Source organism: Phyllostomus hastatus, unplaced genomic scaffold (assembly GCF_019186645.2).
Source record: "Phyllostomus hastatus isolate PE091 unplaced genomic scaffold, TTU_PhHast_1.1 phas_contig_80, whole genome shotgun sequence".
Classification (NCBI taxonomy): domain Eukaryota; kingdom Metazoa; phylum Chordata; class Mammalia; order Chiroptera; family Phyllostomidae; genus Phyllostomus; species Phyllostomus hastatus.
Genome location: NW_025333960.1, coordinates 48,911,847 through 48,939,471, shown reverse-complemented (window position 1 = coordinate 48,939,471; position 27,625 = coordinate 48,911,847). Strand labels below are relative to the sequence as shown.

The 27,625-nt window shown below is 51.7% G+C and overlaps 1 protein-coding gene across 1 annotated transcript in view; it reads right to left on the bottom strand.

Moving 5' to 3' along the window:
• TNFRSF11A (TNF receptor superfamily member 11a) overlaps positions 1–19,937 on the bottom strand; it is a 52,512-nt gene extending 32,575 nt beyond the window's left edge. The window contains exon 1 of the mRNA XM_045849642.1: positions 19,863–19,937. Coding sequence (XP_045705598.1) covers positions 19,863–19,937 — 75 coding nt within the window. The remainder of the gene's footprint in view (positions 1–19,862) is intronic.
• Positions 19,938–27,625: the final 7,688 nt, after the last annotated feature.

Here is a 27,625-nt window from a genome sequence, read left to right as displayed (position 1 = left end):
AGCAGCAGCAGTTTTGCGGCATTCATCTAAGTTCAAGTGCAGCTTACACAGAACCCGACTTTGTTCTCTGGTTGCCATTTATCCTTTGCAGTCCACCTTCGACCTTGAAAAACAGCAGTAAGTACACAGCTTGAAAGGCAACGTGCATGCAGAGCTACATTGAAGGAAGTATGGTTTTGGGGTCAATGAAGAGAGGCTGGAATTCAGGGGAATGGGCCTTTGTTGTCCTCTCCCGTCCCCGGTCCTGGCTGTCCGCTCCCCACTTTCTCTCCCTGTGAGTGCAGAGCCCGGCTGGAGGAGGAAGCAGCTGTTAGAGGACCACGCAGCTCCCCAGGCCCCTGCTCCCACCCTGATCCCGCACCCACCCCCAGAAAGAAACAGCCCTCCCGCTCTGCCATCTACACGCCGGTCCTTGTGTTTGGAAATCCAGATCGGACTTCCTGGCCTGTCTGGCTTTTGCTGACCCCCCTGGGGACTTGTCCCTTGATGCTACAGCCTGGACGGGCCCTGCTGCCTGACTCCCAGATTCCGAGTCCCAGGGACACACCCGCTCGGGCTCGGTTTCGAGGCAGCTTGTGCTAGATCTCGTCTGTGCCAGTCTCCCCGGCTGGCTCGCCACGTGTATCCTCTGCAAGGCATTTTCTTGGGCGAATGAAGAACGGCCTTCAGCCTCTCCCAGTCTGGCCTCTTGTTTTCCCTAAGGAGTTCTAGTTCAATGTCTACAATGTCACTGGCAGCTGGGGAGAGTCCAAGGCTGCCCCAACCCCTCCCGGTCCTCTGGGCCTTCCCTGGCTCCAGCCTCCAAGATCAAGCTCCCAGTAGTTGCAAGGTGGTGGTTCTTGCTACTGGTAGCCATCCTGGTAAGGCCGTGATCTGACAGAAAGCGTGCTCCTGCTTAAGCGGTATGGAAGGGTGCTCTGGGGAACGGGCAATCTAGCCTCAGTCTGCGGGTTTTCTGTTAAATGGGGTGATTTTGTCAGCTGCCTCCATTCCCTTCTCCTCGCCCCGTGTGCCGCAATGGAAGGCCTTGGTGAGTGAGTCGAGGTGTCCGAGTTTTAGTTACCTAGATTTTTTTCCTAGTTTGCCTTCATTGTTCCTTCTGAAACAATAGAGCTTTTGAACCATAGTTGCTTTCATCAAGCAAATAAAGCAGAATCACTTTAAGAAATTGCTTTTGATCCTCACCTGAAGAGAAAGAGAAACATCAAAGAGTTGCCTCTCCTATGCGCCCCAGTGAGGGACCGAACCTCCAACCTAAGTCCGTGCCCTGACCGGGAAACAAACCCCAAACCTTCTGGTGCTCAGGATCACCCGCCGACCAACTGAGCCACACTGGCCAGGGCTAAAACTCTTTATTTGTTGAAGAAAGAATATAGTCACCTGAAACAAAATGTAACAGGTCCCACAGGCTATTGGGAAGTCTCCCTCCAGGGCAGCCTGCGCCACAGGTAACCAGTGCCACCATCTCTGGGGCATCTTTCTGCAGGTAGAAAGAAGGACTGATCTGCGACCCATTTGGGGGACTACTGGGTATCACACAGCAGCCCTGGTGGCCAGCTGGGATCGAGTCTGTTTGCCACGCCTGTGTGCTGGGGAGTGCAGGTTGGTGTGTGGCACTTAGGAGTCTTGTCAATCACAGCCGTGACCGCCAGGGCCCTGCTACAACTCTCAACCCGTCATCTATAGCAACGTTTGGCCACAGAGTTTCCATCAAGTAGCGCTTGTTTTCTGATGGACTGGCCCTGAAGGAATAAGGAACACAGAATCTGTTTATAACCAATACCCTTCACACCCCCCTTTTCCACCTGAATTCCTCGAAAAGCCCTTGTTCTTTTGCAGGAGTTAAGGTGGCACGGGGATGCCTCTCATGTGTTGGTCTCCTGCTGCCCCACTTCCCGGCGGGTTTTGTTTTGTGCGTGTGTTTGTCTTGGGGCCCACAGCCCCGAGTTTATTTTAACTGCTGACAGACTCTTCGGGGGTAAGTATGTCCACGGTGTGTGCAAAGCTTTGGGAAGTGGGAGGGAGATGATATACTGTAAATCAAAATTGTCTTTATAAAGCTCCGTGGATTTATTTCCTGGTGCGTGGCCAAGATGGGCCTAACTCTGAAAAGCCCTGAGCTGAAGAAACCCAGCATTTCTGCTGGTGGAGCTAGGGAGACCCATGGGTCTGTATTTAGGACCCTGTAGGAAAGGTGAACGGAAATATTTCTTTTTAAAAAAAATTATTTATTTTCGGGGAGAGGAGAAGGGATAGAGAAAGGGAGGGAGAGAAACATTGATGTGTGAGAGATACATCGATCGGTTGCTTCTCACACGTCCCCCTCTGGGGACCTGGCCCAAGACCCAGGCATGTGCCCTGACTGGGAATCGAACCAGCGAGCTTTCACCTCACAGGCCAGCTCTTAATCCACTAAGCCACACCAGCTAGGGCTGAAATATCTCTTTTTCATGCTATTTATCAACCCAAGTGCAGTGAAAGTTATTACAGATACTAAAATTACTTTCTTGCTCTACTGAAAATCCGTGCTGAATGGCCCCTTCTGCCAAAGCAAGGAGAAAAGAACCCAACCCAGGAGAACGAGAGAGGGATTTTCCATAGATTTCATTTTGTAAAGCATCATCTGTGACTATATTTGAGAATTTGGCTCTAATTTAAGTAAAGATGATATCAAATTTCTGAATATTACAGAACTGAAAGATGTGGTTTTTGTTAAGACAGAAACTATTAAATGTGAACATGACACCTTACTTCATAGTCCTGCTGCTCTTGAAAAAAAAAAAAAAAGCTTAATGAATGTCATGATTGAAACTGCACCCACCCAGAAGAGAACACAAATAAATTTCTAGTGCCTGTCTCTCAGGAACACCGAGACAGCTACTTTACTATGGATGGTCTCATGCCAGAAAATTGTTTCTCTCTGAAGGCTTTTGTTTTTAGAAGCATACCAAGAAAACGGGAATAAATAGCGTAACCTACCAAGAAATGCTGTCACTTCTTGTCCATGGCACTAAACGCCTTTATTCTCAGCTGGCGGAGCAAACCAGCCAGAGAGACTCTGAGTGTCTCCCCACTCATGCGTTTCGGTTCCGAGCCAAAGCGCCGACCCTTCCCATGGGCCTGTTCCGGGGACCCTTTTCGGTTTGGTCCCTTTCCTAGTGCCTGTTCCCCAGACACTTCCAGATGGCCTTCTCTGTTTTATCTAGCTTTCCATTTTCCATCGCGGCCCCGTCACGAGTCTGTTAGTGGGCACGAGCACCCCACCGTCACGCCGCTCGGTTCTAAGTTCGTAACTGGACCTGGAAACTAGCTCGGAGTTGGTGGTTGCTAGGAAATCAGATAAGGCAGGTTTCTAGAGAAACGAAAAATGAAAGGCCAACACAAACAGAGTCTGACGTGGCCGAGCTGTGGGAATTTCATGGAGCAGAGGTAGGGGCTGGGACTCCAGGGGTCGATGAGGGGGGTGCGGTACCCCGAGTGTGGGTGAAGTGGGAGGGAGGAGCCTGGCCAGGGGCACCCCCAGTTCCGGCCCGTGGGCTCCAGGGCAGGACGATTTTTCTACCCATGGCAACTCTCAGCACCCAGCTTCCAGTTTGGCCTGGACAGAAGAGTGCCCGACATTTCTTAATAAACCTGTCCACACTTTTACAATTGGAGGGCAAGGGGTGGGGGAGCCAACGCTAAGCTACCTTAGTCTGCTCACCTGTAAAATGGGCCTAATACTTGTGCTCACCTTACCCTATTGAGGATCAGATACGGTGATTCATGCGGATGATGTAGTGTTGGCAAGCAGCAGTGCTGGATGAAAATTAGGCTTGCTTCCTCCCTTTGAAGCTCAAGACCCTTCTGGGAGGCTGCTGGGGGAATGAAGCGATCAGGTGAATCACTCAGCACAGAGGTGCACACCTGGCCTGCAGTCGGGGGAGGGGGCTGCGCATGTGCACACCTGAGCAGAGGTGGGAAGCATCAGCTAGATAATTTCCCGAGGGGGTACAGGAGAAAGAGTGACACCCGAAAAGAGAAAGAGGGTGGAAAAGAAAGGGGGGGCCCTGCAGGAAAATTCTGAAGGCAGACAAGGTTCCCGACACCTCACCTCGCTGAGTCGTCCCCTGGCCGAGTGGCCAGGACCACCGAGCGCTGTCAGCTGGGTGACTGGGAGAATCGGTTTTGAATCAGAGAGACTTACTTTGGGAAAGGCACACTTGTCTTCACCTAAAGACATGCTTTCTGGCCCTGGCTGGCGTAGCTCAGTGGATTGAGCGCGGGGCTGCGAACCAAAGCATCGGAGATTCAGTTCCCAGTCAGGGCACATGCCTGGGTTGCAGGCCACGGCCCTCAGCAACTGCACACTGATGTTTCTCTCTCTCTCTCTCCCTCCCTCCCCTTCCTCTCTAAAAATAAAATAAATAAAATCTTAAAAAAAAAGAAATGCAAAAAAAGAAATGCTTTCTGATAGAACTGCAGCCATGACAAGGGGCCCAAGTCATTTTGGTGGCCTTGTGTCTGGGGCTCCCGTCAGTGACGTAAGCCAGCCTGGGGTCGGGGTAGAGACGGCTTACTCAGGGTGTTTGCAGATAAAGCGCTGCGAGATCCTATCTGCCGGGGATTCTGTTAACAAGGACACAATCGAGCTATGACTGGATTCCCTTCTAGACATTTTCATTTTAAATCAACCTGATAGATAGAATTTTGAGCTTACAGGTTTACAGAGAACATATCAGACTCAGTTTTCTTTTGTACAAACCAAAGCTTCACATTTCATGCTTCCGAATATTACAGGGGCAATAATAAAGATAGTATCTTATAGATGGAAGACACAGAGAGACTCAGGGGTAACTTTGGGGATCTCCCAGGCACACCAATGGAGCACCTGGTACGCTCCTAGGGCGTGTTCACCCCACCTGGGAATGCACTGAACAGTGAAACACATTAAAACCCTGAAGAGCCTGAGTGATACCAGCTAGGACCTTGGCTTAAGTCATAATGGAAATGGATACAGAGAATCGGGGTGGGGTTTAAAAAGAAAACTCGGAGTGTTTAAAATAGAATTCACTTCACAGAAATACATTCCACACACAGCTCTTGAAAAAAGAGTTCTGCTGCCAAAAGTGAGGTTCAAGCACTCTCTGATTGGCAGAATATGAAGCCATGTGGCTAGTGTGAGAAGATGGTGAAGAAAATGATGACTCTCACAAACAGTATTATAATCGACCTGCTACTAAAAGATTTGGGGCACTCTGCAGTGCATTTCATGAATGTTTCCACTGAAAAAGAGTATTCGAAACTCCAGCTCAAAGGTACTCATCACAGCTCGTCGGGTGTTCCTGGTCTTGCTGAAACTCACAAGTATGAACCAGCTCCCGCCCCCATAAAGGGCTTGTGCGTTGCTAAGACGACGCAGAACGGCCAGTCATTCCTTTGTCTGAGTCATTCGCCTTTACCTTGTAAAATGATTTTTCACATAATGATGAACAGAAGATAGGTATTTGTCTAGTCTAGGGATTAACAATAGACAGCATCAGTCTCTTCAAAGCTCTGCTATCTTCACACCTTTGGCTACGTCTCATATGTAATTGCGCAAGGGACTGCCTTAGCCCAGGACTAAAGAAATGAGCCTGGCCTGGCCCTCTCAAAGCACTGAGCATTGGAGGGCAGCCACAGAGCCAGAGAGGAAAGGCTCAGATAGTAGTAGATTATTATAACAAAGTAGTGACTCTGGATCTTTGCACTGAGAGAGAGGAAAGGTAGATAATAATACATTATTACAACGAAGTAGCGATTCTGGATTGTTGTCGGAGGGAAAGAAAGCTCATATCAAGGACGTGAGAACCTGCTATCTCTTTGCATGAAAAATCAGATTTGGTTCTTTCCAGGTCTGTCCTTTGAATGCCACTGAAACAAAATTGGGGGGGTACTTTGAACACCTTTTTATTGTGACACAATCTGCATATCAAAATTTACCCTTTTAACCACATTTTAGTGCACAATTCAGTGGCATTACTTACACTCACCATGCTGTGTAACCATCACCAGACTCTTTTCCCAGAACATTTTCATCACCCCGAACAGAAACTTCTTCCCAATAAACAATAACCCCCCATTTCCTCCTCCGTCTGGCCCCTGGTAACCCTACTCCACTTTGTGTCTATGAATTTGACTACTCTAGGTAACTCTTATAAGTGGAATCACACAGTATTTGTCCTTTCGTGTTGCACTTATTTCCCTTGGCACAATGTCTCCAAGGTTCGCCCCTGTTGTAGCCTGTGTCAGAACTCCACTCCTTGTTTCTGGCAGAGTAATATTCCAGCAGGTGAGTTCACCACATTCTGTTTACCCATTCATCTGTTCCTGGATACCTGGGTTGTTTCTACCATTTGGATATTGTGAATAGTGCTGCAATAAACACTGACACACAAGTATCTGTTTACATCCCTGTTTTTAATTCTTTGGAGTCTCTAGCTGAGTCGTGTGGTAATTCTATGCTTGGCTCTTTGAGGAACCACCAAACTGTTTTCTGTAGTAGAAACTACACCTGTGCAACACAATCCCACCAGCAATGCAAGAGTTTCAGTTTCTCCACATCTTGCCAACACTTGGGATTTCCTGGGTTTTTAGTAATAGTGACCTCTCATTGTGGGTTTGATTGCATTTCCCTAATCACTAAGAATGTTACACGTCTTTTCCCATGCCTTCTGGCCACTTGTATATACCTTCATTGGCGAAATGTCCCCTCAAGCCCTTTGCAATTTTTTGTGGGGTGATTTCATGTTGCCTGGATCTGTCCCCAGGACTGGGTTTAGCTCCTAACGGCGCGGATTCCACCGGACGGGAATGCTGTCAGAGAGGGGGCTGGAGGACTCCCAGGTTCATTTTCATCATTGGGAGAGACGCCCTCGACTTTCCTGTTTGGGAAAAACGCTCTCCCTCCACACAGCGGCACCACATGGCTCTCTAGGAAGCAACCGCGGAGGTTCAACATTTAGGTAACACACGTTCCGCCGGAGAGCGGGACCGGTTACACCGAGTCATTCGCGTCTCACATACAAACTGCACGAGTACCACGTGCCAGCGACGAGCTCGGGGCTGTGGGCGCAGGAGGCGGACGCCGGACGCAGAGCGCCCTCCTTGCGCAGGGCCCCGGGAGAAGAGTGACAGTCAAGAAACACACCGTGAGATCTGGGGGTAATAATTGTGAAAACGATGAAACTCCGGATCGTAAGACGACGGGACTGTGTGCTGGGACTGTGGTGGGGGCCTCCCTGGAAAGATGACGTGCAGCGGGGACCTGCGTGCTGGAGGGCAGAGGTCAAAGGGAGAGCCAGGTGCGGGGAGATTCCAGGTGAGTGCACAAAAGGCGGCGGTGAAAGGCCTGCAGGGCGCATGTGCGGCGTGGTCAGGGACAGCAAGAAGGCACCTGTGCCTCGGGCAGCGAGGGGGCGCCATGGGTCACACTACTGACCACGTGATTGAGCCGCGCTATGACGTCATAGCCCCCCCGCACCGGGACCGTGTGACGTCCACTTCAGGTTCACATCGGACATTGCGCTTACTCCATAAAGCAGGGCTGTCAAACTCGTTTTCCCGGGGACCCCATCAGCCTCGCGGTTGCCCTCGAAGGGCAGAAATAATTTTAGAAGTGTAAAAATGTAACTACTCTTTAGCAGTTAAGGAGTTGAAATTACATTCGGCCCATTGAAGGCAACCGCAAGGCTGATGGGGTCCCCGGGGAACGTGAGTCTGACACCCCTGCCCTAAAGGTTTACATAATAAGTTCCCCACGCCATTTTCACTACCAGGCAGGAATTACATGTGCCATAGACTATTTTTTTTTTATTTTATTTTTCATTGTGATAAAATGCACATCCTATAAAATTGTCCTAGCCATTTTGCCACAGACATTTTTGGAGTAGATATTATGCACAGAAAAAAAAATTCTGACGTAGGCCAGGGTTGATTAAAAAAAAAAACCCACCTTAAAAACGTGGAGTAACGATGGCCAGTTAGCCATCCGGATGCAGCCACTGCGTTGGCTTAGTGAACGTGAAGCCAGTTTTCCCTTCCGCCTGGACCCCCGAAGCGTCCTCAAAGGGAAGAAGCGCCCCCCCCCCCGCCCCCGCCACCCCGCGCTCCCACTGAGGCGGAGCCTCTCAAAGGTCTGTGGCTCTCAGCCCAGCCCTTCCTCACTCTCCCCACAGAGCGTTTACTCTCTCTGCTCCCCAGGGAGAAAACGTGTGGCCGGCCCAAGGGAAGGTGATGAAATAACCCTGCATGTCAAAACTCTGCAGGTTTTTGTCTTCCGCAGAGACGGGGAGTTTAAAAGGCTGGCAGCTGCAGCCCCTGAAGTGGAAGTGCAAGGCTGCCTGGTTTCCCGCGAACAGCAGGGAGGGCGGCTGGGACTTGACCCCGCTTTGTGACTCAGCTGGGTTTCCCGAGGCGCCCGTGAGTGTCCCTTTCTTCTCCCAGGGTCTAAGGCTTTTCTCCCCGCCATTCTGAGGTTGTTTTTTTTTTTAACTTTCATTCACTTGAAACGAGAGTTACTTTCTCTTCTTTCCTGTAGCAAGATGTCAGTGAACCCTGGGCTCACAAGAGCACCCTGGTCTGCTGGAGACCCAGCACCCCACTACGCTTTGTCTCCATTCTGGGGGTGCACCAAGCCAATGAGGCCATGAGCCCCCAGAGTGACCAGGGAAGAGGCTAGACCACCCCTGGCCCTCAGAGTAATGCCCAGTGCTCCTCAACATGCATGGAATCACCTGGAAATCTTATTCCAACGCACATTGTGATTCAGGTCTGGGGTGGGGCCTGAGGTTCTGCATTTCTAACAAGCTCCCAGTGATGTCACACTGCTGGTCTTGGAGCCTCAAGGACACAGATGATGTCCCGCCCCTCAGTGAGGCCCCAGGCTGCCTGCCTGCCTGCCCAGTCTCACCTCCATCCAGGTCTCCCGCCCTCCCCTGAGCAGCCCCTGCCCCCCACTTCCTCCAGCCGCCTCTTGTGGTCCTGCTGAGCCCTGAGGCTGTGTAAGTCATAGGCTGCCGTGCAAAACCAGTGACACTGGCCATGTGGGTTCACCTCCCCTCTCCCTCATATGGAGACTGGAGAGACCCTTGCAGTCTCCTGTCACCTGGACTCCCTCCTCCCTTGTCCCTTTGATGCTCTCTGGTTATGTTTTGTTTATTTGCTCTTTCTTCTAGACTGTGAGCTTGCAACGAGGACTTCAGCATGCTGCCCTTCTTCCTGAACTCACCTGTAACCTGTCTCCCACACTTGTCGTTAGCTGTCCCTATGCTGTTCTGTGGATCGTGCCCTGCTTTTATCCTCAGTTAGCTCTGCTCACTGGCACCCCGGAGCCTCGTTTTGCCTTACCCACACCTGCTGTCCACCCACTGCTTGCCCACTCGCCAGTCTACTGACCCTGGGCTCTGTTCATGGCCCCTTGCCCTGTCTGCATTGCCAGTCCAAAGGCCAGCCCTCCCTCCCGGCGGGACCCATGTCCAGCCCCTCCCAAGCAGCTTTGCTGGGGACTCTGACCCACAAAGGACTCTACCCTCCCTGACTTCCTATTTTGCACGCCACTATCCCATATCTTTATATCTTCCAGTGTCCCCACGTGGCCCCACCCAGGGACTCCAACCAGATTAGGAGCTCCTGGGAGGGAATGATGTCGGTGTCCAGGTTCTCTGAAGGACCAAGTCAGTGCGCATGGACACAGGACCTGGGCAGAGGACTGGGAGCACGCCCCACCAGTGGTGGCTGGGGTGGGGAGACGATACACCCTGGCCCCCGCCTCCACTGTGACCGTGACCGTGGTAGGCATGCTCCATCTACCTTGATTTTCAAGACTGTAACACATCACATCCAGTGCTCCCCTTGGATGCTTTTGAACTTGTCTCTCATCTTGCCTTTTTTTCTTTAACACCGTTGATCTTTACCTCCTCTTGTCTTGGCCACAACTGACCTAAACATCCTTTAAAAGTAAACTCAATCCACCCAAGTTTAGTCAGTACCTGTGAGCAAAGCAGGTACTGGGCCAGGTCTGGGAGTCTGAGGCTTCTCCTCCTCTCCCAGGTTCCCAGACCAGTGCTACGCAGTCCATACCATGCACAAGTACCGCCTGGAAATCTTGCTAAAATGCAGACCTGATTTGGTAGGTCTGGGGTGAGGTCTGGGATGCTGCATTTTTATCAAGCTGCCGGGTGACGCTGATGGTCTGTGAGGTGACATGAAGGACCATGAGCCGGAACTCCCTCCCACTCGCAAACGCCACACAGAGGGAATCGCCTCTCCCGTTGCTGGGTCCAGCCACCGTCTATCCTGAGCAGGCATGGAGAAAGGACTGGCCCTTGGGAAGCACCTGCTGCATGCCCGCCGGGCACTGGGCTGAGACTCGACTTTCCCTACCTCCCTGAGTCCTCACACATGCCCAAATGGTCAGTGACGGGTAGACTGGACAGGGCTAGGCATGTAGCAGGTGCTCCCACTCTTGTTCAGTCAACAAACAATTCTTCCCGAAGGACGACTTTGACCTCATGACTTCCCTTCACAGAAGAGTATAATAGTTTCCTCGTACTAGTTCTGAAGCACGGACTTGGACTTGGAGAGACTCTCCCAACCGTGTGCAAAATTAAAGGTCGCTGGGGGTGGGGGGTGGGGGGAGGATGAGAAACCTCTTTCCAGGCTCAAATCCTGTTTCTAATCGGGACAGAGTACGGGCTCCCTCAGGAACACACAACACCATTGCGCCGGCCTCTGAGGCCTGTCACTCACACCCGGGAATGGGGCGGGCGCCTGTCGTGCTGGATGAGGGCCACTTCTCCTGGTATGAGTGAGGCCACTCTGGGCTGGCTCCCCCCACGTCTGCACCCCTCACAGCTGGTGACAACCAGCTGGGTATGCATGAGGGGCTCTGATCGCTGGTCCTTTTATACATAAATAGGACCCCCCCATGGCCGGGCTACAGGGGCCCCAGCTGGGCCAAGGAAAACCCAAGCCCATCAGAAAGGGACTTTCTAATGGTTGCGTTGTTAAATTAGGAAACCTTGAGACCATTGGATATTAATGGGTTAAAGTGCAGGCCCAAGACTCTGGCTGTAAGTGTCACCCCCACTGCCGTGGAGGTGGGCGTCTGTTTCTAGACCTCTGGCTGCCGCGCACTGCCCTCCATGCAAAGGCCCTGGCACCTGCCTGTCTCGCTCCGGGGAACAGCTCGAGGCCTGGCAGTGAGCCACAGGCTGGCTATGTTCTGACCCTCCGTCTTCTTTTTTTAATCCTCACCGGGGGCATTTTTTTTTTATTGCTTTTAGAGAGACAGAAAGGAGAGAGAGAGAGGGAGAGAGAGAGAGGGGGAGAGGGAGAGGGAGGGAGGGGGCAGAGAGGGAGAAAGAGAGAAAGAGAGAGAGAGAGAGAGAGAGAGAGAGAGAGAGAGACAGAGAGAGAGAGAGAGAGAGAGGGAGAGAGAGAGAGACAGCGAGATCAATCGACTGCCTTCTCGTGGGCTCCCTGACCGGGATTGAACCTGCAGCCCAGGTAGGTGCCCTGACCGGAACTTGAACCTGTGACTTTTTGGTCTACGGAAGACGCCCCAACAAAAGGAGCCACACTGGCCATGGCCCCTCTGTCTTATCCCAGCTTTTCTCCTACTACTTAGGGGAGTGCCTTTGCAAGGATTGGGGGGGGGGGCGCGGAGAAGCAAACATTGGTAATAGAAACTGTTTAGATTTGTGACACATCAGAATAGAATCCCAAGTCCCTGGGCCAAGGGAGGAGTCCCCAGATGCCCTGTAATTATGGTGATACTAAGACAGAAGGAACCTTTACACATATAACAGAACCACAGTCACCCACTCACTAGACACGGCCCCGGGGTTCATGGGCCTGTCACCCCCCCCCAACCCCCATGCAGCACAGAGCCTGGCAGGGGACAGGCCGGGGACAGACACAGGCCCGTCTGCGGCTCAGACCGGTGAGTGGGGGGTGCAGAGCGGGTTCAGAGAGGCCTTCGCTTCAGGAAGTGGCAGAGATGATTCAACCCGTCACATTCCTCTTCCCCCTGACTCAGGGGTCAACTAACCGGCACACGGCACACGGACCTTGTGCTGAGAGCACCCGGGGGGCCACTTCAAAGGTGACTAGCCTTAAAGCCACAGCCTTTTTCTTTCTGCGTAACTCGAGGGAGGAATGGATGGAAAGCCCTCAGTGAGCGGGCACCCTCGCGCAGACCTCCCCCCGGGCACACCGGTCACGTGATTTCCCCAGCGGCACAGCAACTCGCACATGTGCCACCATCCCTGGAGGCCCCTCTCTCTGCTCCCCACGCCGCCATACGGTTCACCATCGAAGAAGATTCCGTGAGGGGTTAAGATCATGCCCCCGGAGCGGGCACCATGGAGAAAGGCCGGCTCTGCTACTTAGGAGCTGTGCAAACATGGGCAAGTCGCTTAGCCTCTCTGGGCCTCAGTTTGTGTGTCTTCCTGGCCAGGAGGGGTGAGGATTAGAGATCATCTCTGCAAAGCATGAGCACGGGACTGGCCTACAGGAGGGATTAAACGCACAGCAGGCACTTTTAATACACGTTCCCCACCTGTTAGGAACTTAGAGCAGAGCTCAGACCCTTGCGATGGAATCCCGTGGTTGCCAGCAGCGCCTCTCAAACTCGAGTGTGTGTCCGAATTACCCTGCCGTTGAACCTGACTGCTGGGACCCTCCCTAGAGTTTCCGATTCAGTGGGTGCGGGGTGGGACCCGAGAACGTGCATCTGTAACAAGTCCCCAGGCACTTCAGATGCCGGGTCCAGGGACCCTGCTCTGCACGGGGCAGGGTCCTGGTTCCTGCAGCTCATTTGCCCAGCCCCTCATGACTCAGACCCAGCACCGCCCCAGCTGGCCGAGTCCTCCCCGGGTCCCTCGAGCAGGCCCTGGACTCCAGCCACCGGGACGGGACACAGTCTCGTCCTGCATGCTCTGCGGGTCCCCCACCTGGGCCCCTCCCCTGTCCGTGCAGTGCCAGAGCACGCACTGCCTGCCCAGCCCTCCACACTGGTCCGGCCCTGCCCTGTGTTGGCTGCCGGGCATCTCTCTTGCTCCTGTTTTGCAGCGGCCTAGGCCCACCGAGCTGCAGGCCAGGAAGACCGTGGGTCTGCTCTTCCCTGCCAGACAGGGAGCTTTCTGGGTCGGGGCAAAGGTCCAGGCTTTCTGCTGTGCCTTATGGGCTTTTCCTAGTAAATGCCGTGAGTATCCAGTGAATTGAGGGAAACAAAAGCTGACAGAGAGCTTAAGGAACTAGAATGAATAAGCCCGGGCAAAGGGAAGTTGTGGGCAAGCAATCTTCAACAATAGAACCATTAAAATAAAGATGACACTGACAAACGGATCTTTACCCCTATGAGGGAACAAATTTGAGGAAATGGGGTCAAATTGCGACATGTTAGGTTAAGGTCTGCTCTGGGCAAGTTCCTAATATTGAGAATCATTAAGATCAACCAGGGTTAGCAAGGGCAGATGAGAAAAACCTCGGCTGCACTTTACTAATGAAACTGATAACCTCAACCGCCGTGAACGTTCCAGAGGTCTTCCACCTCGGTCTTTTTTATACCCTGCTTTCATGCCCTGCGTACAAAGTCGAGAGGAGGGAAGGGCCCTTTTGCAGGTTTCTCTTAACTGGGTATGAGTTTGGCAGTTTGTGCTACTTAAGGATATAGTTTTAAGTTAGTTGCGAACAATGTTACAAAGAATAACAAGTGTTTTCTTTTTTTTTTTTTAATCGTACCTGCCCTGGCCAGCTGACTCAGCTGGTTGGAGCGTAGTCCTATACACAAAAGGTTGCAGGTTCGCGTATGGGAGGCAACTGGTCAGTGTTTCTCTCTCACACTGACGTCTGTCTGTCTGTCTCTCTCCCTCCCTCCCTCCTCCCCTCCTCTCTCTCTCTAGAATCAGCAAATGTATCCTCGGCTGAAGATTTTTTTAAAAACCGATACCTTGGGGACGTGGCTCCTTTCCGATTTGGCGGCTGTCATGAGAACCCGAGGCAGGCAGCACTGTGGCCGCGAATAGGATCTGTGCAACACCACACATCCCCTCTTCCCATTTGCCAGGTTTAACTATCACCCTTGCAAAAAGTTTTTCTTCCTCATTTTTAATGGAAAGTCTTCAGATTTCTGGTGGCCGGGGGAAGTGGCCCTTGTCCTGCCGACACTGAACAGGAAATGTAATAAGTTATTATTATTATTCCGACGCACCGAAAGGGTGCCTTTTGCCGTCAGCTCTTCCTGCCGCTGGGAGCCTGGCCGAGGGGCCGCTGCGTCCCCTGCTAGGCTCGGGCTCCTCTGGGTGGGGGAGGCGTGAGGGGGCCGGGCCCAGAGGAGGGGAAACGCACTCTACCAGGAAAACCGTACTTTACGCAAGCGGAGCTTTCTGCCAAGTTATGGGTCCAAGGTAAACACCGCTCCTGCTGGGGGCAGGGGACCTATCGGAGGCCAGTGTGGGGGGACCGCGGGTCAGGTCACACCTGCGCCGCTGCTGGACCCTCGGGGGATCCCTGGCTGCTTATCTCTCCTGGGTCCTGCACTGTAGGGCGCTGCCCACATCCTGAGCTTTTGAGTCAAGACACGCTTGGGTCAGGAAATGGCTCTGCATTCCAATGTGCACCGATTTCCTGCAGATCCCAAGCTTTTAGCTTGTTTACCTCTGCAGAATTTGAGAAACTTTGCCCGCCCCAGTAAAACAATCCAAAGCAGCTGGGGTCCAACAGCCTAAACTTCATCCTTCATGATTATAATACTTCTTTAGGGAAAAAAAAATCCCTCTTTACTTGAGCCTGAACAACACTTTGATTGGGACTAAGACAGAAATTTCCTCCACACACTGTGAAAAGAAACAATCCAAATCGTCGGCTGTTTGGTCTGACATCAACCACATCTGTTTTTTTTTTTTTTTTAACAGTAGGTCCCACCAGCCCACATCCTCTGGCCCCTGCACTGTCGGCCTCAGCACAGCCCCGCCGGCGGCTGTGAAGGCTCCTGCACTCCACCCGGCCTTTCGCCACCGCGCTGACCTGATTCGAGCCTTCACTAAGCTCTTCCACAACCAGGGCAGTGGTCTCCTTACTGCTCCCCCACCGAGGACCCCCCCCACCCCGACACTTCCCCATGATGCACAATCTAATCATGCCCCCCCAACCCCTTAGCCCACAACACACCCAGATAAAACCTCCACTGTTCTGCTTGCACACAGGCCCATGGAGTCCAGGATGCTGTCCTCGTCGGAGATCCCTGAACACACCGTCAGGCACCGCCCCCCACGCCCCCGCCGGTGTCCCCACCCGACATAGCACTCGCCACCTTGAACTCCCGGCCCCAACGCTGCTTTCTCACATTGTTATGTGCTTCAGACGCACGAGGCCGCGCAGTCGGAAGAATGGGGTATTTTTCTGGATACTTCAGTGCAGGTTAAAGCACCCCCTTGTCCTGGGCACGCACCCTACTCTGCAAACGCCCCCAGTCATACAGGCCCCGTCCTGAGATCCTACTGTCCGCACGTGTCTACACTGTGCGCTCCCCAGCCTGGCGCAGACTGTGCCACGTGTAGTAGGCACTCACTTTGTTGACATAAACAAATTCCGTGTTATTTCTCACGGTTGGGGGCCATGCCCCACCTGGGGCAGGCCACAGAAGTCAAGCCCCGCAGGAAGTCAGCCGTGGCCCACAAAACAAACACGGATACGAAGTTACCAGCACGCATTCAGAAAGAAAGTGCTTCACTCTGCGACGGATGCTGCCGTGACAACTGCAGCGCCAGCCAGGTCCCGGACAACCGGCGGAGACAGGGGGAGGCCTGCGGGGTGGGGAGCGCCGCTGGCAGGAAGCAGACTGACTGACGGCCGCTCTCAGAATGGGGACAGAGATATGGGACGCTGCGTAGTCTCGCTCGCCACCCACTCGCACTCAACCTCAAAAGCTCACTCAGAGCTTCAAACGGGCCAAGTCTTCTGTTTCACTGTCTCAAGCTTGGTTTCTTCAGGCTCAGTGATTTGGGGCAGAAGGGATGAGCTGACCTCAAACTGTCTTCCTAGCAGTGGGCCCTGTGGGAGGCCCACACACGGCAACCCAGGGACACAGCCAAGGCGGACGACGTCCTACACTCCAGGTGGAGAACCTAGAGGTGCTGGGAGGGAAAGTCACCGCAGGCAGAGTCCCGTGTGGGCCAGCTCTGCATGCATGGAGATGGGTGGGGGTGCTGTGCGCTCCGGGAGGGTGGTGGTGGGGGTGGGGTTCAGGATGTTGCAGGGAGACAGACCCGCGGGATTTTCTGCAGGGCCAGAGGGTGGACGCCCTAGGAAGTGGATCACCACCTGTGGAGCTGACGACACCGGGGCGGATGCAGACCCACGGCGGCCACCAGAACGGCTCAGCCAGCATTCCCAGGACACTGGACACACAGTGTGGGAAAAACACGGGTATTTTTTTCCATGAACTTGAAAAATAGGAAAATACAGCGGGGGAAATGTTAACACTGACCTGGCAGATAGAGTTCCTGCAGCACCTTCTTAAAACAACACTCGCGGCAAAGGAGACCCTGGCTTGGAACTCCCCTTTCTGTGGCCTCATAAAATATCGATTTACTGACCTTCCAAGATTCACCTTTATTGTTTCAGTTTTCCTGGTGTGACAGTTTCTGGTAGATAACTGAAAAAAGTAGGCTCCTATTTCCTTATCAACACTGGGAATGCATTCATGTTACAGACTGGCCATTTTCGGCGGCAGGTTGGGGGGGGCGGTGAGGGGGCACTGGTGGGAAGGAAATAAAGGGGGAGGCATTTGAAATATTTGTTACTGACAAAATGCCATGATCTATGTGTGTGTGGTTCTCCCAACAAAGAGTTAACGTGCACCCAGCTTCCTCTCTAGGGTGGGAAGGGAGATAGGGAGACAGGCCATGGGGGTGCTGGGCACCCACCGATCCTATAGCCCAGACAGGGCCCCACCCTGGGGGAATTCCTCTACAGGGTCTCCCCACAGGCTCTCCAGGGCGCTTGTAGCCTGTTTCTGATTAGTGTCCTTCCCTCGTCAATGAGGGCCATACAAGAGTTATCTCGAGAACTATAAATGTTTCACGCCCTGTCTGTTGGTGAGGTTTCCTGAATTAAGTGCTTTGTGCTATCTGTAAAGTCATAAAACTGTGAGGGTTTTTTTTTTTTTTTTGGCAAGTTGCCTTTAAGCCTAAACCATTCCTGCCATCCTCTAGACTAGGAAGCTTTCTTCCTCAGCTGCCTCTTGGAATCGCACCGTCTCTTGATTTTCTACCCATCCTCCAAAGCCCACTTTAGAAACACCTCCCTCCTGAAGCCCTCCCTGATTCCTCTGGCTACACTCACTCCCACGGGCTCGCCACCCTCCCTGGGTCTCTTGTCACAGCCGCTCTCTTATTGTTACAGAGCCCCCCCCCCCCATCTTGTCCTCTCCCCTGTGCTGTGTGACCTTGCGAGGACACAGCCATGTCTGTCTTGTTTCTCACCAGCCCAATGTGTTACACCCCACACATTTGGCCGGGGTGTGAATGAATGTACGCTTAGGTCTGGGATCACTGGGAATAAACACAGTTGTGTATATAACCAGTTACCTTATCGAAAACAGTGTGCTTCTATATGTTCTTACTTGCAAGAAACAACAGAACTATCAGCATAAAAACTTATAATTTTTTTTTTATCTGTACGCAAACACTCTTCTTTTGTCTGAGAACAAATTCCCTCCCAAAGACAGGCAGGCAGAGAGAGAACCGCAGAGATGTTTTCGAAGGCCACACTTCCAGCCTTCCAGGTAAGTTTAAACCCATTGAATTAGTGTGAATGAAACCAAGTGCCATAGTTGCAGATAAAGCACTTTCTAGAAGATGTTTTTGCCAACTATTTTACAAAACCCACGCCCCGCCCCCAACCATGCACAGCACTGTGCCCAGCCTTGCCCGTGCCCGATGACCACCACCGATGGCTAGCCAACCCACTTCCTTTTTTTTCTCTCTCTCTTTTTAACTAACAGGTTGGCCAAAGAAGCAGTAATTGAACACGCAGGGCCCTGGTGACCACAGTGTCTTTGGGGGTTGATGCTGGATTTCCATTGTCACGGTTAGGCATAAAGGATATCATTCGATTAGAAGCCCGTATCATTTGCCTGTTTTCCGTTGAGGTACGATTTAAAAATGCATGCAACTCAAGTGGCCAAAAGGGAAAGGGAGGGGAAACAGCCCTTATTGAAAGATCTGTCTGAAAAACAACCTTGTTTTGACAGCATTTGCTGTTACTACTACAACCGGCTGCATTTTATGCATATGTGGGTAGTTTTGTAATAAAATGTGAGATGCTTTTTAAATCCGTGTAGCTGGCAGGTTTTCCACCAGCGGCTAGCTGTTCGTGGGATCCCCGATTTTTTTTTAATTCAAACACGGTAGCGCCCTGCCCGACCTACTAAACTCCTCCCTCAGCCGTTCTGAGTGACCCACGCCAGGAGCGAGGACGGAGCCGGGATCCCCGCGAGCATTTTCTGCTCCAGGCTCGAGCACACCCGTGCTATTTTTGTCACGGCCTGAGGCCCAGGCTGGCTTTCCCCCCGCGTCTTCACCCAAAACCAGCTGGTTCTGCAAATGCCACTCCGAGTCCGCACGGGGCTCTGAGCCCTTCTGCGCCGGGGTGCCACAAAGCCTCAGCCGATTCCAGAGAGGGGAAATCTGAAACTGCCGAAACCAAGGAAAGCGCCCCCCCCACCCCCTCACGCTTCCTTCCGAGGAATGCCCAAGCCGACAAGGTTTTCGTAGCGCTCCGGGTGTGGGGCTTGCGCCCGAGAGCGCCCCTCCGCGAAGGCAGAAAACCAGTAACTGACTTTATTTACATGCAACTGGGCTGGGCGATCCTGTAGAGGACGTTTCTCCCGGAGGACCGCGACACACTGAGAAGGAGTTTATTTGGGGGCACCCCCAGCACTCTGAAACCCTCCGCCAGACACTGGGGCGGGGCGGGGGGGAGGGCCTGGCACCAGTGGCACGAACCACGGCCCCGCGGTGCCTGCGCGTCCCAGCCCCATCCGACTGAGCTCCGGGACCGCAGGGCCGTTTCTGGCTCCCCCCACGGGCTGGAAGCCCCGCGTGCGCCTTGGTTTCTCCCACCGCAAACAGTATTTTGTCCTAACGTCCCCGAGGGGTTCTGAGGACTAGTGAGTCTAAAGTTATTCGGGGTCAGAACCTGAAAAGGTGGACCTTCACCTGCGTGTGGGGGGAAGTCGGAGAGGGCCAGGGAGCCAGGAGAAAGCGGGGAGAGAGGGTCGGCTTTTCTGCAGAAACTGCCCAGTTCGCTTCGGCGGCACGCGCGGCGAGCGCGGCTCTAGCCTTCAGACGAGCAGGGAAACTGAGGATGGCGCGACCGACGCCCAGGGGGAGGGACCGACCCGGCGCTCCCGGGGGGACTCGGAACGGCCCAGCGCCCGATTTAGGAGCGCTTCCCTAACGTGGGTGTGGTCTGCGCCTCGGGCTTCTCCCTCGCGTATTCTGCTCGCGTGGGAAGGGGCTGCGTCTACGCACGGCGACTGTGCGTGGGACCTTCGGTGCCCCAGAAACGTCGGGGGAATGAATGACATGAAAGCCCGACAGCAAGTGGGCTTTTCCGAGCAAGCGCCCGCGTCGCGTGCTGGGGTCCCGCAGGCCCCCAATAGCCCATTCACTCGCCTTCTCCCTCTCTCCACCGTCCGACCCGCGTAACCTCCTCCCCAGGATTGCGCCGTTTCTGTCTCCAAATCCTCAGCTCTCGCCTCTGGTCTCGCAGCCCCCGCGCCCCCTCGCCTCCCCAGCTCCCGAGAAGGCGCGGGGCGCGGGCGTCCTCCTTACCTGCAGCGAGCCGAGGAGCGCACAGAGCGCGAGCAGCGCGGGCAGCGCGCGGCGCCGGCGGGCGCGCGGGGCCATGGCGCGGAGTAGCGGGCCGGGCGCCGCGCTCTGCGGCCTCTGCGGCCGGGACCGCGCGACAGGCTGCCTGGGGCCTCGGATCCGCCCGCTCCGCCCCGGCGCCGAGCCCCGCCCTGCCCGCGCACCTGTCCCCTCCCGCCCTCGCGGCGCCCCCTTCCGGCCGGGCCGTGCCCGCCAGGTGGTGCCTTGGCGCGTGGCGTGGAGCGGCGGCCCACTCAGCGTCTGCCGCCTGGGTGTACGGAGGGACCGGGGCATCCAGGGGTGAGGGCAGCGGGACCATCTACGTCCGCCGCCGCAGGGGGCGCGGGACTTGGCCCTGCAGGTCCCTCCCCTTGGCTCTTCACTTTGCACGCGGTTTGCCTGCCCCCTGACCGGGGTGTCTCTTGAGTTCATAGATACGGGCCAGCCTGCTGCGCCCCAGGCTTCCCCGGTCGGGGGGAGGCAGCCGGCAGCCTGGCCCCGGCCCCCGCCCCGTCCGCCTCGAGCCCGCACGCTCAGGGCTTCCAGGCGGGGCCTCCCCGCGGCGGGAATTAACGAGAAGAGGGTCTTCGTGGACTGAGCGAAAAGATCACCACGGTATCCGTACAGCATGCTTCCTGAAATCCTCCTTCAAAGTCCCTGGCCACGTTCTCTGCTCCAGGTGCCCTGCCTGCCCCGTCTCCGCCCTGGTTAAGGCCCTCGTCTTGGCTTGGCCTCTTTCCTGGCCACGAAGCGGGTGTCTGGGACACAGCACCTGCCGTGCGGGGCACGTGTAATTCCTTCCTTAGGAGTGTGTCCTCGCTCACGGTCCAGGCCGATGCTGGACGCACGCGCACGCCCACTCATTTGTACAGTTAACTTTTGGAGTGAAAATACTTGTCTCATGTCAACAGGATGCATTGAATTCCCGAAGTGCCAGGTCTGTCTACCTACCTACCTACATGCCTCACCTTACCGGCTCAGCACTCAGCGTATCTTAGTGAACCAACAGTCCCTGAGCGCTTGGGGACACTGCTTTCCCTGTTGAAGGGTGACGTGGTTCATAAATGTCATGTAGGTTAAATTGGTTGAAATACCCACATTGATTTTTCTGCCCTGAGAAAACTGGAAGTTTCCAACAATGGTCGTGGATCCGCCCATTTTTCCTTGTAGTTGTTCCCAGCCCCCACCCCCCACCCCCATGTTTCTGAAGCCCAGATTGGTCTGTTATACAGCCACTGCTCCGTTCTCACGAGCGGCACCCTGGACTTCTCGGCCCGTCACTTTGTTGCCTACGCCTGCCCTAAAGTGGCGGCAGGTAACTGGTCTTGTTTTTTCATTGTACTCAGTGTGACCTGCTCTGCCTTTGCCCTGCTGGGACCATTCACATTCCCTGCGACTGTGGATGCGGCGAAGTTTCAGTCTGTCTTGCTACTTGTTCCTGTTCCGTCTTTGTTCCTTTTTTCATCTTTCCGATGGAGAATTTTTTAGCATTCCATTCTCTCTTCGCTGTCATCTTATATACCTCCTTGTTTTTTTGTTTGTTTGTTTGTTTTTGTTTTTAGCGCCAGGATTATAATAAGTCTGCACCTATAAATTATCACAGTCTACCTTCAGATAAAATTCTGCCACTTCACTGGGCCTGTGAGAACCTTGGACTCCTCCGCCCCCGCCCCCCACCTGGTGCCGCGTGGGTCACACTGCCTGCTGCTCTTTGTGAAGTAACTCCGCGCCGTGCAGCCTGGGGCACACACTGCCCACTTGCTGTGGCGCATTTTGGAAGGCAGTCTGGTGGTGTTGATGAGAAACGTTCTACGTGCCCATCTCCTTTGACAGAGCAATTCCATACCTTGAAATCTAAAATACCTTAGCATTTCTGGAAAGCCACACAAGGAAAAACGTGAATGTTTGTTAATATAGAAATGGTGGGAAAATGTGGTCTCTCATAACAGAGACTACAGTGCAGCTATTGAAAGAAGGTTAAGTAGTTTGGGAAGGATGCAGAGGGCAAAAGTAGGTTAAATTACAAGCCATCATTACCTAAAGGGAAATTGCAGGGATATAAAATAATAACAACACAAATAATATATATATAATTAATAACAAGAATAAACTGTTCACATACAACTGTAAACCTACGTTTGCCCAACCCTGCATATTGAGTAGAAGCAGCGAGTCACAGAATAATATCGCCCCATGCTTGGGAACAGTAGTCATGAATAGAAATTTCTGGAAGGACAGTCATAATAGTAAACTCTATTGGCACACTTATAAGTTCATTTCATCCTTACAGTGGCCTCGCAAGGTATACTGCTTGAGTCCCATTGTACACAGGAGGAAACTGAGGCGCAGAGGCGAGCGGCCTGCCCAGGGCCGCCTGGCAGTCGGCGGCAGGGCTGGGAGGCAGGCCCTGGCTGGCTGTCTGGCTCTGCGGCGTGCGTCTTGCCTCACGAAACACCAGACATTTCAGTATCAGGTGCGTTGCAGACGGGAAAGGAGAAACTACTAATTTTTTGCTCTTGATGTTTCTAAATTTCACTTGCATGGAGGAAAAAGTACTTTCGCATTTTAACGGGCAGCTGTGTAAACGGCCCAGGGGGGAAAACTCGGCGAACGAAAGAAGGGAAGGGGCGGTTGTGTGCGCGGGCGGCAGGATGTGCGGTGAGCCGGCCGGCCTTCACCTGGCGCGCGGAGGAGAGGTAGGCGCGGCCGTGCCTTCGCTAACGGGAACTGGACGCTCACCGTGGCCCTTCGTGAAAATGCCACGGCCTGCTCCTGGCACACTTCCAACATCACCCCCTTCTCTGTTAAAAAAAGATCAGGGGATTTAAAACTTCTGCTTGGAAAGCCCCAGAGGTGAGCGCGCCGGTTTTAGAAGCACTTGGAGAAACAGAATGCCTGTGTCAACATATTAAATCTACCTTTTTTAAAAAAGCTCAACTTTAAAAAATTAGTTTTTCTCCCTGAACTGAAGGATGAACACACAGTAGCTAAACCTGTCCTTTAGGGAAACTAGTTTAAATGTTACTTACGATGAAAAACCCAGCCACACTTATGAGCACATGTGTAATTAAATTTGGTTATGTGTGATAACTGCAAAATACATTTCCAACGGTAGTATTTATTGTTTGAAGTTATGAGTTTTCAGTTTCATAAAGAGTACTCCACGGATCATGAGTTATTTGCACTGGGCTAAAACAAAGCATGGCACAAACACAGGAATTACAGGTTTATTAAAAAAAAAAACCCTTTTACATGTTTAGTGTGCACCTCACCTTGGAAATCCCCACCACTCCCCTCTTCTGCATGAACTCCAGTTTTCAGCATTAAAAAGGTAAAATACAAGTGTGGCAATCATTTTTGGTTCTACTGAACAGCTTATATTATATTGCATTTTACCAGTCTTCATTTAAGCACCCAAAACAGAGGCACAATCTCATTAATGAAATGCTAATGTCAGTAAGCGCAAGAACTAATCAATTTATGTAATTTTTTCTTCACCTGGTGATGTAAGAATAGTTACTGCCACTGGGCAGAGCTTGAAAGAGAATACCCAAAAATGTCATTTTTTTAAAAGATTTTATTTATTTATTTTTAGAGAGGGAAGGGAGAAAGAGAGAGAAAGAGAAACATCAATGTGCGGTTGCAGGGGGCCGTGGCCTGCAACCCAGACATGTGCCCTGACTGGGAATGAAACCTGTGATGCTTTGGTTCACAGCTCATGCTCAATCCACTGACCTACGCCAGCCAGGGCTAAATGTCAAGTTTTTAACTGAACACAAGGCTTTACAAATCTCTCAGTGAAAACTTACAATGTTTTTATTGCATATCCTTTTGTGTTTAGCTCTTTCCCTCCTCTTGCCTATGAACTACTTTTGAAACAAAAGTGAAGCATTGCTAAAGCAGTGTTCATCCGGAGATAAATTAAGGTTTCAACACTATCTCCTAATGACATCCAAAAACAATGCGAACCTTTATGAAAACGTTCGAACTGTGGACATGGAAACCTATCTTACCTGCTTTGAAAGACAAGAACTTTTTGAGGTCTACAGATTCAGTATTCCAAGTACATACATTCCTGAGCTGCAGAACAGGCACTGTCCCATGCTGACTGATGGAAAGTGTTCCTTTCCGAACAGCCCGGTTCAGGCTGGCCTCGACGGACCTGCTGCTGCTGCCCAGACCAAGCGATTTCTTTTAAAAGATATTTATGGAAGTATAACCTACATAAAATGAAAATATACACGTAGCCAGCGCCCAAATCATGGAGGAGAGCACTACCTGCACCACAGAAGCCCCTAATACTCTCTTCTAGTCACTACCCTTCACCTTCTTGATAGATTTAATTACAACACCACTGATCAGTTTGGTTTCTGGACTTTATGTAAATAGTCTACATGGAGTGGGTATTATTTTGTGTATGTTTTTTTCAGTATTACGTTGATGAGTCATCCATGTCATCACTGAACAGTGCTCCATTGCATTAGCATATCCCAATGTATTTAACACCTTACCTTCGTTAGAAGGGTATTAAGGTTATGTTTGTGGATTCGGATTGCTAACATTCAGTTTGAATGTTCACGTCTGTGTTTGTTCACTTTTCGGAACTGGGTCCTGGCAGGCTTCGGTGTCAGGGTTTTGCTGGGCAAGACGGGATACACGGCGAGGACTTGTATTTGGTGGAATTCCAAGATGCAACCACCTGGGCCTTGGGTTTCTCTGTGGCGTGGTTTTAGATGACAAGTTCAATTTGTCTGACACAGAACTACAGGGATTTTGGTATTTCTCCTGTTGGTTTTGGTAGTTTGTTTTGTAGTTATTTTTTTAAAAAAAATAGGATTATGTCCATTCCATCTAAACCACAGGTGGCAAACACAAGGCCCATGGACCAAATCCGGACCTCCACCTTGTTTTATCTGCCCAGCACCTTGTTTCTACCCGGAGGCAGCACTGAGCTCCTTGCCCCTAGTTAAGGAGTAGTTACATTTCTACAGTCCTAGAATTACATTCGGCCCTTTGAAGGAAACCGTGAGGCTGATGTGGCTGCCGGTGACAATGAGTTTGATACCCCTGATCTAAACTTTTACTCTATTATTCTAGTAGTTCTTCATCATATCCTATATTTTTAATACCATAGGGTTTGTAGAGATTTATTTTTTATTTCTAACATTGGTAATTTATGCCTTTTTCTTGGTTGAGTCTTACTGGGGTTTAATCAAGTTTATTAGTACAATTAGAATGAAGTTTCCAGCTTTCTTGATCTTCTCCATTGTATGCTGAGTTCTATTAATTTCTGATGTTGCTGCTGCTTCTTACTTTGCGCTTCTTTCCAGACTTCTTGAAACGAGCATTACACAGCTGACCTTCAGCCTTTCTGCTCTGTGCACTTGAACCTGTATGTGCAGCTCCCGCTGAGTGTGGCTTTAGAGTCATCTAACAAGTGTTGGAATGTCTGAATGTCTATTATTTGATAAAAAAGTTTTCTAATTTTTGTTGTCCCTTTTTCCATAACCTGTGGTTTCTCTTAGAAGCACATTGCCTCATTTCCAACATATTTCCTAGTTGCTTTTTTGTATGTTTGTCATTTCATGGTGGTCAGAGAACATCTTCTATAGGATTTCATTACCCTAAATACCAAAGCCAGACAAAGCTATTAGAAGAAAACTAAAGATCAATATTTTTCATGAACATAGATGCAAAAATCCTCAACAATATAATGGCAAATGGAATCCAACAATGTATAAAAAGACTCATATGCATGACCAGGCAGGATTCTTCCTCGGTGTGTGAGGCTGGTTCGGCATCCAAAAATCAGTTAATGCAGTACACCAGCAGGCTGAAGAAGAAAGACCATGACCATATCCACAGATGCGGACACAGCATTGGACAAAAGCCAACCCCCACTCATGATACAAACTCCTGGTTAACTAGGAATAGAGAACACCCTCCATCGATAAGGAGTACCTAACAAAAACCTTACAGCTAAAATCGCCCTTGTGAGAAACTCGACCCTTTTCCGCTGGGATCAGTAAGATTTTGACTTGCAGAGAACAGACACCCTGGGCCCCCCATACCTCTGGTTTAGAGCACCACCCGCTCACTCAGAGGGTCAGGCGAAGCCACGATCACGGCCCTTCCCCTCCCACACCAGGGGCCCACGCTTTTCTCACCTGAGCTCTCACCCTCCAGCGCCTCTGAACACCCCTTAATGGAACTTGACCCTGAACCCTTCCTCACCACCCACTGGCCCATGGGAACTCGTGGTGTGTCCTTAGGCGTCTCCTCTGTATCACAGCCTTTTCAGCTGGTCTTCAGCTCACACTGATTGGGTCCCGGCTACCCCCCACATGGCTTTCCCTGCTGAGCTCTTAAGCGGAGGGTTTTAGTTTTGTTCTCACAAACCTCTGTACCTTAGAGCCGGGGGGCGGGGCAGGGATCTGCTTTCTTCACTGCTACTCCCGAGGAAAGTATCTTTCCAGTTCACTGACTGGAATACTCCCACCGAAACGTATCTGCGACTGGACTGAGACCCATCCCTCAGACTAGTCCCTGCTCACTTCAGCATCCTTTTCCTCTTGTCCTGTTTAGATTCTATGGTCCATCGCTATAACCATTCCTTTGCTAGTAGCTTTATGGTCCTGGTCCTCTCCTCTGAAGCGTCTGGAGAAAACGCAGCCCTGGTTATCCTTGGTTCTCTGGGTACTTCCCACCTGCTCCTGAAGAGCTGATCCTAGCTGGACTGGGGGGGGGGGGGGCGGGGATCATGTGAACTGGCTCTCTCTAGATTCATAATTACGGTTCCCAGTTGGGCTTTCACAATTGCCGGGCAACCTTACAAGTCACTCAATAATGCCCTCTGCCATTCTTGAAGGCAACCTTATCCACCTTCTTTCTCCTCCAACCTCCAATACTTTCCAGATGCCGGCCCAGTGAGTGTCTTTGCTTCACCGTTCACTGAGAACACATACGAGGAATCAAATGGAAACCCCCTAATCTTCCCACCACTAAGTTGACCAACGTACCTCCAAACGTCTCTATTCTCTGCTTTCTCCCCTGTGACAGGCGTCTGCTCCCTCCCTCCCTCCCTCCCCTTGAGCTCGGGATCTCAGCCCCTCGCCTTCCCCAAGGATTCCCCTCCCGGCTACCGCCTGGGATGGCTGCTGCGTGGCCTCCCACCCTCACCCCACTGCTTTCCACTGCAATTCTAGGGAACTCGTGCCTGGCACGCTCAGCGACTCCCTTACTAGAAAACAAAACTGTGGGGCGGGGTTATCCAGTGACCCACGCGTTAGCTATTCAATGATTGCAAAATCGTAATTCCACTTTGAACTTTCATAATGCTGTCTAAATGCTACAACACTTTCAGGTTTACTGTTATGTAATTTTTCTAAAGTCCTATGAGGAATAGTGAGCACATTGTTTTTTTCTATGCTCTCTGATGGTGAGAGAAATAATGTTAGAAGGGTGATTATGTTTGTGAAATGCATATCAAAATAAATTAGAAAATGACTTACAATACGAGAGGTATTCCCCTAAGGTTCAATATTTAATACGTGACAGGAAGGCTTATGAACAAAGGCAAATCTTAAAAAACTGTCAAGGAATTATCAGAAATAAAGATAAAGCAACTATGAAATAAAAGAGTCAATTAGATTTATACTACTTAGCATGTATATTTTATAGAGAAATATGTAATATTTTCAGCTTCCCTGAAAATGCATATCCTAAAA